This window comes from Giraffa tippelskirchi, chromosome 5 (assembly GCF_054371585.1).
Source record: "Giraffa tippelskirchi isolate mGirTip1 chromosome 5, T2T-mGirTip1v1.2.pri, whole genome shotgun sequence".
In the NCBI taxonomy this organism is placed as follows: Eukaryota; Metazoa; Chordata; class Mammalia; order Artiodactyla; family Giraffidae; genus Giraffa; species Giraffa tippelskirchi.
Genome location: NC_137279.1, coordinates 135,213,436 through 135,233,387, shown reverse-complemented (window position 1 = coordinate 135,233,387; position 19,952 = coordinate 135,213,436). Strand labels below are relative to the sequence as shown.

The following is a 19,952-nucleotide window of genomic DNA, read 5'->3' as shown; positions in this document are numbered from 1 at the left end:
AGATTGCTTATAATATCTAATACAATATAAATGCTATGTAAACAGTTGCTGGTGTACAGCATATTCAAGTTTTGCTTTTTGGAACCTTCCAGGATTTTCCCCAAATATTTTTAATCTGTGATTGATTGAAACTGTAGATGCAGAACTGGCAGATGCAGAGGGCTGACTAGTTTATTAAGTGCCTCCTGAATGCCAGGCATTGTTCTAAGTGTTTTATATGTATCAATTAATTTAATTCTTGTAATTCTATGGGATAAAAGCTACTATTTCATTTATAGGAGAGAACACTAAGGTAAAGACAAGTCAGGCACTCTTCCAACATTATTATTCTGCTGGAAAGTGGCAGAGCTGGGGTTAGAACCCAGGCAGCACTTTAACTCTTAAAAGTTTATGCTGTAATCTAGCGTACTATTATGAACTTTCCAGAAATTAAAGTCCAATAACAAACCATGTATTTTTCTGTACTAATAACTCAAATGGATCTCAATTTTATTTTAAACACTCGCCTTCATATTTTAAAATCACTTTTAAAGAGTTATCCTGGACATTCTGTCTCCTTGGCAATCCCTTACCTCCATTCTCTTTCCTAATCCATAATCAATTTGATGAATGGATCCCATCCCCATCTCGAGGACTACACACTTACTGTTTGGCTTAAGAAAGTCACATCTTGTATTCTCCTGGACACAAGGTCTCAGGATTGGGCAGATGACCTAGGTGGTCCACTCACAGTGAATTTCAGGTTTCCTGTTCAGCTACACTGGGAAACAAGCACTCCTAAATATTTTACCTAAACTGTTAGAAGGATTTGGTGGACACCACAGAAAATACAATGAAGAGTCATCAATAAACTGGGTCTTTCATGATACAATTGAGTCACTGTACCTGAAGTCCTGAAGTCCATCCTACCTCTGGACATTCAGTTATGAGAACCTATATAATAATACACCTCATTTATAGCTCAAACTGGTTTGAACTGAATATTTTATTTCATGCAAATAAAGCATGTTGTTTGATACAAGGGATTACATTTTTCTTTCTAGGTTTCTTCTTGCATTTCTAAGCTATAGTGAAGATAGATTAATCTATATATTGTCAACTGCTATAAAATTTGGAAACAGCAAATAATACCCAATGGACTATCAGGAAAAAGGAATTTTATTCCACTGTGGGTAATAAAATCTTATTTTAACTTAAAGCAGAAAGAAAATCTACAAAAATGTGAAACCCTTCAATAATAAATAAATGCACATAATCCTTCACTCACAGGCATTTTATCTTTTGAAATTTAAATTTTATCTTTTAAATTTAAAGCCTCAAAAATAAACATAACTGTCTTCATAAAAATAACTCGTCTATTTTGTTAGGACGAGTACCATAGTAAGTGTTCTTGGAAGAGTGAATGCAAAGGGTTACTTGAACTGGGGAGAATGAAAACCGTAATTTTATGCCTCATATCATTATGAAATACTTTGAAAAGATCCAGTTATACTTTGCCTTTTAAAAATCAGTTTCACTACTACATGAATAATAGGAAACAGGTAAACTTGTTTGTGGAGTATGTGGTATTGGCTTCAGCAGACAGTATATTAAGAAAACGGATATAGTAGGTAAAGATCTAAATGAAAAAAGTACATTTTGCTTCAAATAACTGATATATATTCGAGCACTTAATGAGGCAGTTCTCCACCGGGAGTGGCACCAACCTCATTTGGAAGTGGCTAGGCAGTTTTGATTGTTCTGAGACTGGGGAGCACTTTAGGTATTTAGTGGGCAGGGAGCAGAAATGCCAACCTTCCTGTAATGCACACGAAAGTCCCACACAACAAAAACCGTCCTGTTCAAAATGTCAACAGAGCCCTTACCAAGAAACACTAGAATACAGAAAGGAGAACAGATACATGCATACCAAAAACTGAACACCAGCAGTAAATGCAAGCATCTGTTTTACATTAACTTTGGAGAAAATATGTACCATAGGAACCCTGGCAAAGGAGAAATAATGGAGAGGATGAGCTACCGTGTGTACTTTCACAGATGTCTAGGAAATAGGAAAGGGAAGGCATTCTAAGATTAAGAATATAACCACTCTGGGTACCTTTATTTGAATACACTAGGAAATCAGGTGGGGACATCTATGAAAATCTATTATTTAGTATGGATCTAGGAAATAGGAAAGGAAAGGCATTCTAAGATTAAGAATATAACCACTCTGGGTACCTTTATTTGAATACACTAGGAAATCAGGTGGGGACATCTATGAAAATCTACTATTTAGTATGGATCCCGATCCTTAGAGGAACAGGAACATACTGCTTAAAGTAAGAAATATTTGAAAGAGATATATCCAACTGCCTGAAAAGTAGCAATTTCAAATGGGGGCAGGGCAGGGAGGGATAAAGGAAGGTAATTTTAGGTAATTTTAGGTCACAGAAAAGGGTAAAACACATGAGAGCTTCAGATAGTCCAAAGCCAGTGAGGTGACAAATTTTACCCACTGGCAATTCTGCCTGTGACTAGTAAAGGTATCTCTGAGCTAATGACTCCTGTGGGCACAGAACCATTAAAGGATTATGAGTATCATAATAAAAACATGCTTTCAGAAGATGTATTGGCACCAATGTGTAAGAGTGACTGAGGTAAGGAGACACTGAAGGTAGGGAGAGTTCCTTAGAGGTTCCCCAATAATCCCGGGTGAGGCAAGATGGGCCTGCATAGGAGAAGATGATAGCTGCTGGATGCTATAGATGATAGATGCTACAGTGAAGGAAGTGGAAAGGTACTCATTCCTGAGATGAACAAGCAGACTTGGCGACTGAGGATGGACTTTCCTAACTGAACCAATATGGGGACCGTAACATGATCAACGATGTTTGGTTTCCACTTGAGTGAATGCTGCCTGTTGCCATGGAAAGGTACACCCTCTCTGATGCTGTGGAGTAAAAACTTCCTTACCACTGTCTACATGGCCCCAGTAAGGAAATATCTGATTAACTGAAGAACCATTAGAAAAACAGTGTGAAAGAATAGAGGCATTAAGTCCTTGTTGTTGTTTTGAAATTCTTCCATCAAACTATATCAGTTATGGGAAAGAAACCACAGAGCTAACTAACCATGTTCAATTAGTTAACAAGTTTGTACTGAAAACCTACTATGTCATCTTTAATCCATCTCTCTCATCATGACCATAACTGCTAAACCCATTATTTTATTTTCTTTTGTTCTTTTCTAAAGTCAGTTTGCAGCAAGGTAAAAACCTATATTACTTATAAAACACCATGCCCAAAATGAAACAAAAAGCTCAAACCCACAAACACAAAACCAAAAAAACTGTCCTTTAAGAAATGTACTGCCATATAATTGTTGAAGGAAAAAAGTGCTACTGATGTTAATACAGTGATGGATAGGTATATCACTGCAATATAATTTGAATGTTATAATTTTATTCAAAAAAGTAAGAAAAAAATTTTAACTGAAGTGTAGCTGATTTAGAATGTTTTGCCCATCTTTGCTATATAGCAAAGTGACTCAGTTATACACATATATACGTTTTTACAAAAAGTAATTTCAAGACTCTGTAAAAGGTTATTTCTTTACAAGAGAGACACCTAGTGGCTAGCTTCTAAAACAGGACTGGAGTTCAAATATCAATTCATACTGTTGTTTAATAATGGACATACTTCTACTATCTAAACACTCTAAGTTTAAGAGAGACCCATAGACAGAGAGCCCAAGAACTCTGAGCCAAAAGTAAGATAGCTACTCAGTTCTAAGTTGACAGTGGTAAAGGAATGAAGATAGACTGGGCTGCTTAGAACTGAGGGTCGGGGTCATGTGGAGATAAACTGCCAGAAGAGGAAGGTCAAAAGTTGGGCCCACTCCTAGGGAATAAGAGGTTAGACCACACACGTGAGCATATGCCTGGAGATAAGGTAAATATATTACTGGGGAGGAGTCCTCAGTCCAATTCTTTTTTTCCAAATGACAACTCAAAATATATTGCCCCTCACTGCTGAATCCTCTCGGCTCAGACCCTAATAGCCCAGGAAAATAAAACAAGGACCTTAGGCCACCAAATGCGATGTTATTCAAACACAATCAAGATAATCTTCAGGTTTGCTACCCATGGCTTCCTATAAAAAAAAATAGAAAACTAAAATACAACTGAAAAGATGCAGCCATGGATAAAAACATGGAATTTTATCTGAGTATCAGAATACTTTCCAAAGACTATACCTACAACTCAAAATGTATAATGGTCCTACCACATCTATCAATATTTTTTTAAATTATCATTTTAAAAATTCATTTATTTATTCTTAAAATAAATATAACATGCACAGTCTAAAATTCAAAAAAGGTACAAAAGGGCACATAATTCCCACTCCTGTCCTCCTCTACATAGTTTCCCTCCCTTAAGATAACTACTACTAACAGCTTATAACATAAGAATAGATATTATATTAACCTTTACTTTTCACACAATGGCAGAAAATGGTAGTATATAATGAATGTAGTTCTGTATCTGCCTTTATTCACTTAGTATTTCTGGCAACCACTCCATATTCATACATTTAGAGTTGCTGAATTTTTTCCCCATTATAAAGGCACACCGTAATTTACTTAAGTAGTCCACTATTTATGGGTATTTAGATTCATACTACTCTCTTACTATCAAAACATTGCACTGAATATCCTCGTACATATTTCATTTTCCATATATATGATTATATGTGCCAGATAAATTTCTAAGAGTAGAACTGTTCAGTGAACAAGTCATTACCATGTCTTCCTGATCCATCTCTCTTCAACAACTGACCTTCCCTTTGTTCAGGGCCACTACTTACTTTAAGCAATTAGTGCAAAATGGTAAACAAGATCACCTGAAAATTTTCTGAAAGCACTCAATAAGAAATCCTGGAGAAATACAGCAAACATACTGAGCTCATCAAAAAGTAAGAAAAATCTTCAAGAGCCAAAAGGAAGCAGGAACTAAAAACCATAGTGGAATGAGGAAACTGCACCTGCTCTGGAGGCCTTTGCCTCTGAGTAACCAAGAGGCTTGGTAATCAAAAGGCTTATGTTTCAACAGCCACTGGGTAACATGAGACAGGATACTGGTATCACATAAGGCGAAGACCTTAAATTGACATCACTGCATAAAACTAGTGAACCAGAAAAATTCTGCCTACCAGTAAAGGGAGATAAGGAGGAAACATGTTCATCTCAGCTTAAGCCTGAGGGAGAGAGAAAGGATCAGGGGGTAGGGGAAAGGTTTCAGTTGAGAATGAATAACTATGAAATCTTCAAATGGGTTTGGAGTTCAAATCACTACCATAGTATAGTCTGATAAACTTCAGACTAAGAAATTAAAGAGGGTCCTGGACTGGTGCAATGGGGTTTCTGGCATAAGCAATTGCATACCACCTCCTACATGAACTTGACTTCACAATTACATTTTAGAAAAAAACAAGGAAATAAGCCATCATAATGAAGAATCAGCAGAAACAGCAGATAGTTGTAGCAAATTTCCAAGAAATTCAGACAGAATTATTTATGCAGATAACAGATGTATTAAATTACTGAATAAAAAGGGAGGTAAAACCTGAGAAAGGAACACATTCTACTTAAAAGACCAGATAGATTTGAAAAAGGAACATTAACTCCTACACATGAAAAATGTAACTGAAACAAACAAAAATCCCATCCAGTGCATGGGCTAAAGGTCAAATCAATTAGACACAACAAGGAGGGAAAAGTGACTTGGTTGATATAGCTGAATTAATTGCCCAGAATGTAGCCAAGATGAACAAAGAAGCAAAAAATTAAGGTAACATATTAGAATTTTCCAGAGTTATGCAGAAAGCACACTACCACATATTAGAATTTTCCAGAGTTACACAGAAAGCACACTACCACCGAAGGAAGATAAATCACCCAAAGACAAAAATGAAGAACTTAAAAGCAATTGACATAGAAAGACTGCATAAAACAACAATGTTCTCAATAGTGGCAAAAGAAGCAAGACAGTGTAATAAATAATTAAACTGAAGTACTGAAATGTGACCCTGAGATACATCATATTCAGCTAAACTATTGTTCAAAAGCAAGGGTGGAGCTATAGGATTCATACATATGAAATTTTAAAACAGGCAAAATTCATCTTCAGGGGAAAAATTAGAATAGGTGGTCTGGGGAGGAAAGGAGATAACTAGGAAAAATCTTTTGGGTGATGATAGTGTTTTACCTATTTACAGGGACTGGGTTATACAGGTATATATGCATTTGTCAAAACTCAACAAATATACACTTAAGATTTGTGCATTTCACTGCATGTAAATTTCACAACAATAGTAAAAGTTAGCTTCTTATCTTTCAGACAACTAAACTCCAATATTATTTTTTCACTGGATATTTATCATGGATGTCATGGCATGACAATACTTCTATATCTAATTGTTTTTGTTTAATGGTTGCATAGAATTCCACTGTATGAAGGCATCATTATTATTAACTTAGCTCAGTCCAGTACCGAGGGATACTCAAAGTTGCTTTCAGGTTTTGCATTATTAAAAACAATACTGCACTAGATAAATATGTACATTTATCTCTGTGAACTATACTAATACATGTGTAGGCTAAATTTCTTGAATAGGCATGCATAACGTTTTTAGAAATACTGTCTTCTAAAATGACTCCTAAGTTTTTACTCTCAAGAACAGTGGAAGAAGAAAATGGTCTGGGTAGCTCACATGTTCACTGTATTAGATATTATTAATATATGCATTAGACACATACTCTGTGTGCGTGTATACACACATACACATACATATACATCTTTCTATGACCATCTATTCTTATCCTTTGTCTTCTTTCTTAGTTACTAGTCTTTTTTCTTATCAATGCATAAACATTCTGTCATATATGTCAAAGATTTTTTTGGAGAGGGGGTCTTTTGATTTTATTATGGTCTTTTCACGCTATACATTTTTTTTTAAACAGGCTACGTAAATTTAGTTATTTTTCCCTTAATGGCTTTGGATGGGATGCTTCTCGCTTCAAAATTATGAAAATATTTCCACATTTTTATTTCAGGTTTTAGATTTTACTAACATGATGTTGAGGTCACTTAGACTTCAAAAATAATTTACTCATTCATAGAAAATGAGATCAGATTTCTGGTTATTGGAGAGAAGGGAGGAGGAAGGGGAATTGGAGAAGGGTAGTCAAAAAAGTACAAACTTCCAGTTGTAAGAGAAATAAGCACTAAGGAGATAAAAAAACAACATGATAAATATAATCAACACTGCAGTATGCTATATATGAAAGTTGCTTAGAGAGTAAATCCTGAGCATTCTCATCACAAGAAACACTTTTCTATTTCTTTAATTTTTTATCTATGAGAGGAGGGATGTTTACTAAATTTATCATGATAATCACTTCATGATGTTTGTAAATCAAATCATTAGGCTGTACACCTTACAGAGCTGTATGTCAATTATATCTCAACAAAATCAGAAGGATTTTAATTCCACCTGGACCTTCATCAAAAGATCATTTGAATACTGAGCAACTTCCACAAAACAACTTTTGAACACTGGCAGAGGACATCAGGCACCAAGAAAGGCAGCCCATTCTCTTCGAAAGGAGGTAGGACAAAATATAAAAGACAAAAAGAGAGACAAAAGAGTTAGGGATGGAGACCCGTCCTGGGGAGTCACGAAGAAGAAGTTTCTACACAATAGGAAACCCTCTCACAGGCGGGTCTGTGGGGAGTTCTGGAATCTCAGAAGGCAACATAACCTAGAGGAAAAAGAAAAAAAAAACCCCACAGAATACATGCCTAACCTAAACTATGGAAAAGAGAACTTTTCCGGAAAGGCTCTAACCTAACAACCTAACATGCAGCCTGGCCTGATCACAGCACAAAGAACTCAGCAAATACCAAAGGAGAGCTAGCTGAGTACCAGCCCCTCCCTGCCCAGGGGCAAGGAGGCAGGCTTGACACAGACAGAGCCTGAAGGCAAGGGGCTGCTACAATCTTAGTCCCAGAGAGGGTATCTTCCACCAAACTGTGAGCAGGCTTCCAGCTGCTAACCACTTCTTCCTGAGATCCTGGATGGTTGACATCTGCCAGGAGGGTCGCAGCCCCCAGAGATCAGCTCTCCAGAGGAGACATACAGCACACATGCTCTTGCTGTGTAGCCAGGACTGGGAAGGTGATTAAGATGTACAACCCACCTGAGACAGTGCGCTCGCCAAGCACCTGGTCACGTGAGCTGTTCAGACCTGGGAAGGGCACAAAACCCATGCCCAACCCACAGAAACTGAGCCAGAATTGTGTCTGAGTGTCTTCTATGGAAGTACGGGTCAGCAGTGGCCTGCCGCAGGGGCAGGGGCTGTGGGTGTAGCAGACCTGGGTATGGCTTAAGGCCTCTTGGAGGAGGTTGCCATTAACCCCACCCCTCCAGAACTTACACAGGACTGGGGAAACAGACTCTTGGAGGGCACAGGCAAAACGTTATGTGCACCAGGACCCAGGAGAAAGGAGCAGTGACCCCACAAGAAACTGACCCAGACATGCCCATGAGTGTCCAGGAGTCTCCAGCGGAGGCGTGGGTCAGAGGTGGCCTGCTTCAAGGTTAGAGGCACTGAGTGCAGCAGTGCCTGCATGGGACCTTTTGAAGAGGGCTCCATTATATTCATTATCTCCACCATAGTTTGGCCTCAGGTAAAGCAACAGGGAGGGAACACAGCCCTGCCCATCGACAGAAAATTGGATTAAAGATTTAATGAATATGGCCCTGCCTATCAGAACAAGACTCAGTTTCCCCCCTCAGTCAGTCTCTCCCTTCAGAAGCTTCCATAAGCCTCTTATCCCCATCCATCAGAGGGGAGACAGAATGAAAACCACAATCACAGAAAACTATCCAAACTGACCGCATGGACCACAGCCTTGACTAGCTCAATGAAACTATGAGTCATGCCGTGTAGGGCCACCCAAGATGGATGGGTCATGGAAGAGAGTTCTGACAAAACGTGGTCCACTGGAGAAGGGAATGGCAAACCACTTCAGTATTCTTGCCTTGAGAACCCCATGAACAGTGTGAAAAGGCATAAAGGTATGACACTGAAAGATGACTCCCCAGGTCGGTAGGTGCCCAATATGCTACTGGAGAAGAGTGGAGAAATAACTCCAGAAAGCATGAAGAGACGGAGCCAAAGCAAAAACAACACCCAGTTGTAGATGTGACTGGTGATGGAAGTAAAATCTGATGCTGTAAAGAGCAATATTGCATAGGAACCTGGAATGTTAGGTCCATGAAAAAAGGCAAATTGGAAGTGGTCAAATAGGAGATGGCAAGAGTGAACACTGACATTTTAGGATCAGTGAACTAAAATGGACTGGAATGGGTGAATTTAACTCAGATGACGATTGTATCTACTACTGTGGGCAAGAATCCCTTAGGAGAAATGGAGTAGCCATCACAGTCAACAAAAGAGTCTGAAATGCAGTACTTGGATGCAATCTCAAAGACGACAGAATGATCTCTGTTCGTTTCTAAGGCAAACCATTCAATATCACAGTAATCCAAGTCTATGCCCCGACCAGTAATGCAGAAGAACCTGAAGTTGAACGGTTCTATGAAGACCTACAAGACCTTCTAGAACTAAAACCCAAAAATGATGTCCTTTTCATTATAGGGGACTGGAGTGCAAAAGTAGGAAATCAAGAGCTACCTGGAGTAACAGGCAAATTTGGCCTTGGAGTACAGAATGAAGCAGGGCAAAGGCTAATAGAGTTTTGTCAAGAGAACGCACTGGTCATAGTAACCACCCTCTTCCAACAACACAAGCGAAGACTCTACACATGGACATCACCAGATGGTCAATACCGAAATCAGACTGATTTTATTCTTTGCAGCCAAAGATGGAGAAGCTCTATACAGTCAGCAAAAACAAGACCGGGAGCTGACTGTGGCTCAGATCATGAACTCCTTATTGCCAAGTTCAGACTTAAATTGAAGAAAGTAGGGAAAACCACTAGACCATTCAGGTATGACCTAAATCAAATCCCTTATGATTATACAGTGGAAGTGACAAATAGATTAAAGGGATTAGGTCTGATAGAGTGACTGAAGAACTATGGACAGAGGTTCGTGACATTGTATAGGAGGCAGTGATCAAGACCATCCCCAAGAAAAAAGAAATGCAAAAAGGCAAAATGGCTGTCTTAGGAGGCTTTACAAACAGCTGAGAAAAGAAGAGAAGCGAAAGGCAAAGGAGAAAAGGAAAGATATACCCATCTGAATGCAGAGTTCCAAAGAATAGCTAGGAGAGATAAGAAAGCCTTCCTCAGCGATCAATGCAAAGACATAGAGGAAAATAATATAATGGGAAAGACTAGAGATCTCTTCAAGAAAATAAGAGATACCAAGGGAACATTTCATGCAAAGATGAGCACAATAAACGGCAGAAATGGTATGGCTCTAACAGAAGTTATTAAGAAGAGGTGGCAAGAATACATAGAAGAACTGTACAAAAAAGATCTTCATGACCCAGATAATCACGATGGTGTGATCACTCACCTAGAGCCACATTCCTGGAATGAGAAGTGAAGTGGGCCTTAGGAAGCATCACTATGAACAAAGCTAGTGGACGTGATGGAATTCCAGTTGAGCTATTTCAAATATTAAAAGATGATGCTGTGAAAGTGCTGCACTCAATATGCCAGAAAATTTGGAACACTCAGCAGTGGCCACAGGACTGGAAAAGGTCCGTTTTCATTCCAATCCCAAAGAAAGGCAATGTCAAAGAATGCTCAACTACTATACAATTGCACTCATCTCTCACACTAGGAATGCAATGCTCAAAATTCTCCAAGCCAGGTTTCAACAGTACGTGAACCATGAACTTCCAGATGTTCAAGCTGGATTTAGAAAAGGCAGAGGAACCAGAGATCAAATTGCTAACATCCGTTGGATCATCAAAAAAGCAAGAGAGTTCCAGAAAAACATCTACTTTTGCTTTATTGACTACGCCAGATTTTGACTGTGTGGATCACAGCAAACTGTGGAAAATTCTTAGAGAGATGGGAATGCCAGATCACCTGACCTGCCTTCTGAGAAATCTGTATGCAGGTCAAGAAGCAAGTCAGAACTGGACATGGAACAGACTGGTTCCAAACTGGGAAAGGAGTATGTCAAGGCTGTATATTGTCACTCTGCTTATTTAATTTATACGCAGAGTACATCATGCAAAATGCCAAGCTAGATGAAACACAAGTTGGAATCAAGATTGCTGGGAAAAATATCAATAACCTCAGATACATAGATGACACCACTCTTATGGCAGAAAGCAAAGAAGAACTAAAGAGCCTCTTGATGAAAGTGAAAGAGGAGAGTGAAAAAGTTGGCTTAAAACTCAACATTCAGAAAACTACGATCATGGCATCCGGTACCATCATTTCATGGCAAATAGATGGGGAAACAATGGAAACCGTGACAGACTATTTTTTAGGGCTCCAAAATCACTGCAGATGGTGACTGCAGTCATGAAATTCAAAGACACTTGCTCCTTGGAAGAAAAGCTATGACCAGCCTAGACATCATATTAAAAGGCAGAGACATTACTTTACGAACAAAGGTCCGCTTAGTTTAAGCTATAGTTTTTCCAGTAGTCATGTATGGATGTGAGAGTTGGACTATAAAGATGAGTGCCAAAGAACTGATGTTTTTGAACTGTGGTGTTGGGGAAGACTCTTGAGAGTCCCTTGGACTGCAAGGAGATCCAACCAGTCCATCCTAAAGGAAATCAGGCCTGAATATTCATTGGAAGGACTAATGTTGAAGATGAAACTCTAATACTCTGGCCATCTGATGTGAAGAACCGACTCATCTGAAAAGATCCTGATGCTGGGAAAGATTGAAGGTGGGAGAAGGGGACAACAGAGGATGAGCTGGTTGGATGGCATCACTGACGTGATGTACTTGAGTTTGAGTATGCTCCGGGAGTTGGTGATGGACAGGAAAGCCTGGCATGCTGTGGTCCATGGGTTGCAAAGAGTCGGACATGACTGAGCAATTGAACTGACTGGACATTATAGTAAAAAAAAAAACCGTCAAATGGCAGGCTGTCTCAACTGCATTTATTGAATAAGCCATTATCTATACTAATTTGAAATGCTATCTCTATCTGATCATATACTAGAGTGCCAAATAGCCTCATGTCTATTTTCTATAATCTCACTGTAGATTTCTACATCAATACCATAAAACTTTACTTCAATTTCAAACATTTCAATGAGTCCAGCCTTATTCCTCTTTTTTCCCCTGTTTTTTCCTGGTGCTTATCCCATGTTTATTCTTCAGAATGAACTTAAGTTATTTTATGGATCCTTTCCTTCTCAAAAGAAAAAAAAATTCTGAAATAAAAAACAGAATTTTATTAGAGTTTTCATTAGGATCATATCAGATTTAAAGATCATTCATTTAAGAAATAAATGTTATTTCTATATTATTGAGTCAGCTAATAACAAGGTCCTTTTCCTCCATTTGCTCGACTCTTTTAAGCCATTCAGTAGAATTTAAGTTTTCTTCATACAGATCTTTCCTATTCTTTCAACAGTTTTTGATTAGCACTGGGTGAGAATAAATATAAAGTTATATGCCGTACAAAGAGATGAGGCAGAACACTTACCTCTGAAAGAGTCACTATTTAAAAGAAGTAGTTTGGGGTCCACTCTAAACGTTGGCCAACTGATGCAAAGAGCCAATTCATTGGAAAAGACCCCGATGCTGGGAAAGAGGGAAGGCAGGAGAACAGGGCGACAGAGGATGAGATGGCTGGATGGCATCACTGACTCAGTGGACATGGGTCTGAGCAAACTCCATGAGATACTGAAGGACAGCGGAACCTGCGTGCTGCAGTCCACGGCATTCCAAATAGTTGGACACGACTTAGTGGCTGAATAACAACAACTAAAATAAGGAGGGGAGCCTTATACCATTTTCTTACCAAGCTCCTCTATCTTTAACAGAGAATGTCTATTTTGTATTGGCTCAAGTTATTCTTAACATAAGCATCTCTTAACTTTTCTTTGTTCATTAAAGTTATCCATTATGACATTCCAGCAAATTCACCAGTCCTTTAAAATTTACTGCTTAAATATACTTTTCACATCACAGGCTGGTTAATGTTACATCACACTTCGACTATAAAATGAAAAGTATGGTTCCTAGTCTTAGAACAATTTATATATCATATAATTTTGCATATGATTTTGGAGATTTGAAGTCATACTGGTCAAAAACTTCTACCATAAGGAATGCCTGGCTTAAAATGAACCTATGATTCTAAGGTATTATTGCACTTGCTACTATATAACTTGCTATTAGTCCTGCAGAGGTAATTCAGGCACAATGTACATTAGTCATACTTCATGGTAGTGGGGGGGGGGGTGTAGGTATTTAATTTTTTTTTTTTAAACCCTCTTATTTTCAAATAATTTCAAACTTTACAGAAAAGTTACAAAAATACCACAAAGAATTCTTCACTCAGATTGTTCAAAAGTTACCACTGGAACATTCAATTTTAAATAACTTCAATTTGAGTTTTTGTGTATATTGTAGCTCAAGCTGCTTAAATAAGCAAAGGACCAATTTAATGCCTAGGGAGTAATTATAATAATCTTAGTACAGGACCAAAATCACATGGGAACAATTCCAAGTCCTGAATCTCTGAAACTGAAAGATTTTCATAACTCCTCCAGCAGCAAAAAACTGACTGAGCTCATTTATACTCTTTATTTTCCTATTTTAATGCAAACATTTGGAGGTTTCACTGCAGAAATAGTATTGTTTGATTATAATGCTGCCCTAGACCTACTAGGAATGAATATATATAGTAAATGTATTCCCAAAGATTTCCAGTACGAAAATGCAGATCTTTTATTGCTGCACATTATCTACTAAGTGCTGGGTATTATTTTAATATTATTTCATTTATTCCCATCAACAATCTAGCAAATTCACTTTTGCCCAAGGACACCTAACATATACCAAGTGTAGAAACAATATTCAAATTCATGTTTATCTCAGTCAAAACTTTAACCACTTCTTAACGTTTGAAGAAGCATTATAAACAATTCTCTTAAAAACAGAATATCGGTGATATGGGAGGTAAAAATAATTCTTTGATAAGAGGTAGTATCCCCTTCTTCCTTCCTTCCAGCAAATAACATTATGATCATCGAAAGTTTTTACCATTTTCATACAAATATCTTAGAAACCACAGGTATCACAAAGAATGCCTTTGTGTGTGTGTTACCAATATCCAGTGGGTAGAGGCCAGGGATGCTGCTAAACATCCTAAAATGCACACTCACAACAGGCAGCTCTGTGGTTCAATATGTTAGCAGCACGAAGATAAGAAATCATGACCTAAATCACTGATGCTGAAAGTAACAAAGTATAAGGGCACACTCAAAAGACTTCCAAGCTATTAACCAACTGAGCAGACTATGGCTATTGACTAAGTATGGCTATCAACTAAATGGGAACTCACCTTCATGCTTTATTATTCAAGGAACATCCAAATACAGACATTTTAAATTCAGTTTGTGGCATGACTATTTTCCATTTAGAAATAATAACGGGCAATTTAACAAAGAACAAATGGAAAAATTCTGTCCCACAGATCTGAATTACTTATTTTTACCAAAACAGTTCTAAGATCATCTTACTACCACAGACTGGATTAAGTCAAACTTCACATTTGAATTTTAAAATATTGCTTTGAAACACTTGGGCAAATACTCCATATCTAAGTAGCAATTAAGTAAAAGCAAATTAAAACAAAATGTCATTTCCACCTTCCAAATTAGCAACAAATATTAAAAAAGAGACAATTCAGTGCTAGTGAAATGTTTAAACAGGATTTCTAAGTTACTATAAATGGAAATGAAAACTGGCTTATCCCTAGTTTATTATTACCAGCCCTACTTTATAGATGAGGAACTGAAGCACAAGGAAGTTAGGTGGCTTAGCTTAGTATCACATGGCTAGAAGAGGCAGGTCAGAAATTTGAACCCAGGCAGCCTAGCTCCAGTTTGTGTTCTTAGCCACTTTACTATCTTTATGTTTTACAGAAACTATTTTTTTTTAAACAATTCTTTAAAATGCATCAGAAATGACTGGAAGGCAAAATTAAGCATGAAAAGACTGGTAAAAACATTTACAATGCATACAACTGATCAAGATGAGATAAAAACATGCATATCTGAATGAAAAAGTTGAAGAATTCAATCTCTAATCAGATATGCAAAGAAGTTTAATAATATTCAATTAAAGCACAGGATAACTAAAATAGGCACTCATACATTTTTGTAAAAGCTACAAAGTGGTACTTTTTTTGAGAGGACAATTTGGAGTTTCTCTCAACAGTTTCAATGCATGTACTCTGTGACCCAGTAATGCTACTTCTCAGGAACCGATCTACAGAGAAGTCACATAAGCATGCAAAGGAATTTGTTCAAGGATGTTTACAACAGCATTATTTGTAATAACTAAAAACTAGAAATTAAGCAACTGTTCATGAATATGGTAATAAATAAATTAGGATTTAGTAGTCATAGTTGAAATATACTACTTAAAACGAGGCAGACTTGCATTAACAAGCATGAAGTTCATAATATATTGCTAAATAGGAAAAAGCTAGCTGTAGAAAAAAAGTGTACCTTTATTTATAAAGATAAGTAATGCTTAACTTGAGAAGAGTCAAGCAAATTTTTATACTTTTATGTAAGTATTTAATATTACATTTTATTTTATTAATTGAAAAAAAGAAGCAAACATGATGAGAAGGAAACATGAAATATTATCATTGGTTGTCTCTACATAGTGTAATTACAGTTGCTATTTTTCCTTTAAACTCTTTATGCTGAGGGTTTATTACTTTTACAATTGCTACTATGTGCTGATTTCTTCCTACCCTCAGGTTAGTGTCTAGGTAAATTAACACACTAAGGTCAGGACTACACAGTAGCTATCATTAGTTCCATTTTACAGAGGTGAAAACAGCTGAAAAACTAACTAAAGTCTATTGTGTTCTATGTTGCTAATCTCTTCATGGCAAGACACTAAAAATATAAAAACATCAAGCCCAAATCATTGTAAATTCATGAGTAAAAGGCATAATGCAAGAAGAGTCTGATTTGCTACTTCACAGATGAAGTATTCCAAAATAACAGCATAAATTTGTAATCTAAACCCAGAAAATACACTGAATGTAGTAGTCTTGATAAAAACTTCCCACAAACATTTACATATCTAAAGCCCTCAAAGTTTTACATTTGAGGCTCTGAATGGTTTCTTTCATAAAACAGGAATATATTTTATATTTCAGAAGGCACAAACCAGTTACTTTAAATTTCAAACCATGTCAATTTCTATGTCAGTTTCAAAACACACAAAAAAATTATCTCATATTTGATAAATGCAAAGTGAAGTGCAGTCGCTCAGTCGTGTCTGACTCTTTGTGACACCATGGACTGCAGCCTGCCAGGCTCCCCCATCCATGAGATTTTCCAGGCAAGAGTACTGGAGTGGGTTGCTATTTCCTTCTCCAGGGGATCTTCCAGACCCAGGGATCGAACCTGGTCTCTGGCACTGCAGGTAGACTTCTGTCTGAGCCACCAGGGAAGTCTGATAAATGCAAAATATTACTATAATCTTGGAAACCAACCAAAAAAAGAGAAAACCACCTTTATAACTGTTTTGAAATATGTAAGTGGATAACACCATTCTCTAAAAATATAACATCTGTTGAAAAGGTGGAAGATTTTTTAGAATAATGATAATTCTGATGGTTCCGTTTTTTTAAATTACGTAGTAAAATTTTAAGGGAACTGTAGCGTTACCTAGTTCAACCCCCACCATTTTATAGACAGAGCCCGGAGAAAGGAACTAATTTGCTCAAGGCCTTGCAGTTACTAAGAGGCTAAAGAGGGAGGGACTTACTCAGGCTTTTTGACTCTAAAACCAGAATCTTGACTTTGTAAAGGTAGAATTTAATGGGCTACTTACAGTACTTTGGGATCCTGTTCTCCTCTGTACGAATGGGGCCTTTTTGACCTAGCAATTTCAGAGAGCAAGAAACTAATCTCTAATGTATTATCTCTATTCAGATTGTCTATAGAGTAAATGTTTTCCAAGTTCCCCTTCTTCTCCATCACTGACTCTCAAATGAATTACTATTTGGAATTTCAAAGTAGAAAGGAGTATAAAAGTCAAGCTCCACTGGTTAAAAATATGCAGAAATTCTGCTTTGACTTCTCGTTTTGTCCTTGAAGCTTCTGAAATACTTTCATGGTATTTTAGGTCTCAGAGAGAAAGATACACACATATACACACTACCTTCTCTCTCTCCATCTCTCTCTCTCAAACACACAGGGAGCAAACCCAAAATGTTAAAGTCACATGACATAAAACTAGCATAACTTCCTAAATGCTTATGTCCAGTTTCTGCAGTCATCTTGTCCTGTACCAATCAGTGACAAACATCTCATAGACCACACTTTGAGGAGCAATTTTCCAAGCAAACCAAACCTTAGAAGATGCTCCTCATCAAATTAGAACATCTAATATACTAAAAAAGAAGTCAGAAACTTACTTCTTATCAAAAAATGTTGAATTTTCTTTCCTTTTTGTGAATCCATTGGGTAGAAGTTTTAAATTAATACCTTGCTTTCGAGCACGATTTTTCATAAAGTACATCTAACAAACAAAAACAAATAGACAAATTAATTTTCAAATAGCTTAAATTCCAAAAGCACATAAAACAATGTTTAAAACATAAGTTAAGATTTATCGAATACTTATGCTTCACAAACTACACTAAACAGCTTTATCTCATTTAATCCTCACAATATTATGAGGCAGGTACTATTATTACTCTCATTCCTGCTATTTCAGAGATGTAAAGTCTACATTTAAATCCAGGTCTGTCTAATTTCAGTCTATGCTTTTAACCATATATCCCATAAGCCAAGAGAAGAAATTCATGGGGATTTAAAAAAAAATACAGGTTTTAGCAATCACAGGGATCACCTCTACAGTTTTTTTTTCCTTAGTTAGCTATATATATGCCTGCTTCTATTACTAGGCAGGTAGCTCATTCAGGGAAGGAACTACGGCGCTGCCTAGTACAAGGCTTAACTTAAAGTAGCCACTGATGTAGGATGTACAAAATGAGGTATGAGAATTCTAGCTCTGACATGTATTATTCCACTGACCACGTAGGTTGGTTAAGCTGAATTAGTCAACTCCAGAGAGTAATGAAGGAAGTAATATCATCAAGGAAGAAGAAAAATCACTCAAAGAAGTGGCAAAATATAAATGCAACTTTTTAAGTGAGTGGCATCTAGACTTTGCAATGTACAGAGTTAGACAATCAAGTCATAAGTCAAGGGGAAGGGAGGGTCAGTAAGAAAATGACTTAAGAAATTACATGCAATTTCACAGTGCATGGAACTTTGGTTTCAGTAATGACGGTGATTATAAGGACCCAACTCTCCTACTGAAAACATCTAAGAATGCTATATATATTTGTGTGTGTGTATATATATATGTGTGTGTGTAAATATTTTCAAAGATCACCTTAAAAGCATTGAAGAGCTGACAGAAATGGGAAACTACAGGCCAATATTTAATGAAAAGTGAAACTCAGAGAAGTAAACAAAAAGCACTGAAGTCACTTTTGCTAATTATGGCAAATATAGGCTTCCCCTTTCTAGAGCCTCCTCAGCAAGATAGTCAAGATCCAATAATGTTTGTGGAAACTCCTCTCAAATGAAACGAAACTGAGTCACAGAATAATACACCCTCAGGATAAGGGTCACCAGAGGATGCTAGGAATTTTTTTATTAGTCTGACTGGAACAGAGGGAAAAAGAAAAATCCATTAGAAATCGTCTAGCCTGGCCATGGCAGTCCATGCTCAGACTTGAAATGATTTGCCTTGCTTTGGGGTTAATGTAATCTTAAGGCTTCAACCTGGTTTAAGATAGTCTAGATCTGCAATGTTTCTAGGTACCTGGTAGAATAAAAGAAGGTCTATTTATTTATTCTGGCCTTCAAATAATTCTCATAAGTAATTTTTAAAGGGAAAAATAAAAGGAGTACTCAACAAAAAATGAACAACTGATATAAGAAAATAAGGGGGTCTTCCCTGGTGGTCCAGTGATTAAGAATCCACCTGCTAATGCAGGTTTGATCCCTGGTTAGGGGACTAAGATCCTATATGCCAAGGGGCAACTAAGCCCAAGTGCCACAGGTGCTGAGGTGTATACTGCAACCACTAAAGCCGATGCACTGTAGAGTCTGAGCTCTGCAACAACAGAAGCCACCACAATGAAAAAAAATAAAAATAAAGAAGAAAGTAAGCCTAAGTATACAGGAACCAAAAGAGAAAAAGAGATTCAGTTAAGAGTTACAGATTGTCAGAATGGAGAATAACTAGAACTCAACTATATGGTACTTTGAAAAGACACACCCAGAACATAAGGATACAGAAAGGCCTAAAGTAAAAGTCAGGGACAAAATACACCAAAGGAATGAAATAGTTTAACAACAGACAAATACACAAAAAGTTAGAGACAAAAAGGGTTACAACATAGGGCCAAAGGTTAAATACACCAATAATTTCCTGAAGTAGGCATATAATAATGTACCCTTAAAGCATACGAAGCAAAGCTAACTGAACCACAAGGAGAAACATACAAATCCTTCTGATTTTATCTATTGGGAAATATTAACATATGTCTCTCAGTAACTGGTAGAAGAAAGAAAGAAACAAAAAATCAGTAATGTTATAATTTAAACAATGTATTTAACAAACCTGACCTAAAAGGAATATGTTTAGAATAAGACATTTAGTAATTACAGAATACATTCC

General features: G+C 37.1%; 1 protein-coding gene across 2 annotated transcripts in view; it reads right to left on the bottom strand.

Moving 5' to 3' along the window:
• ZNHIT6 (zinc finger HIT-type containing 6) overlaps window positions 1–19,952 on the bottom strand; it is a 57,524-nt gene that overhangs the window by 30,416 nt on the left and 7,156 nt on the right. For both annotated transcript variants that reach the window (XM_081490018.1, XM_081490019.1), the window contains one exon: window positions 17,671–17,774. In XM_081490018.1, coding sequence (XP_081346144.1) covers window positions 17,671–17,774 — 104 coding nt within the window. The remainder of the gene's footprint in view (window positions 1–17,670; window positions 17,775–19,952) is intronic.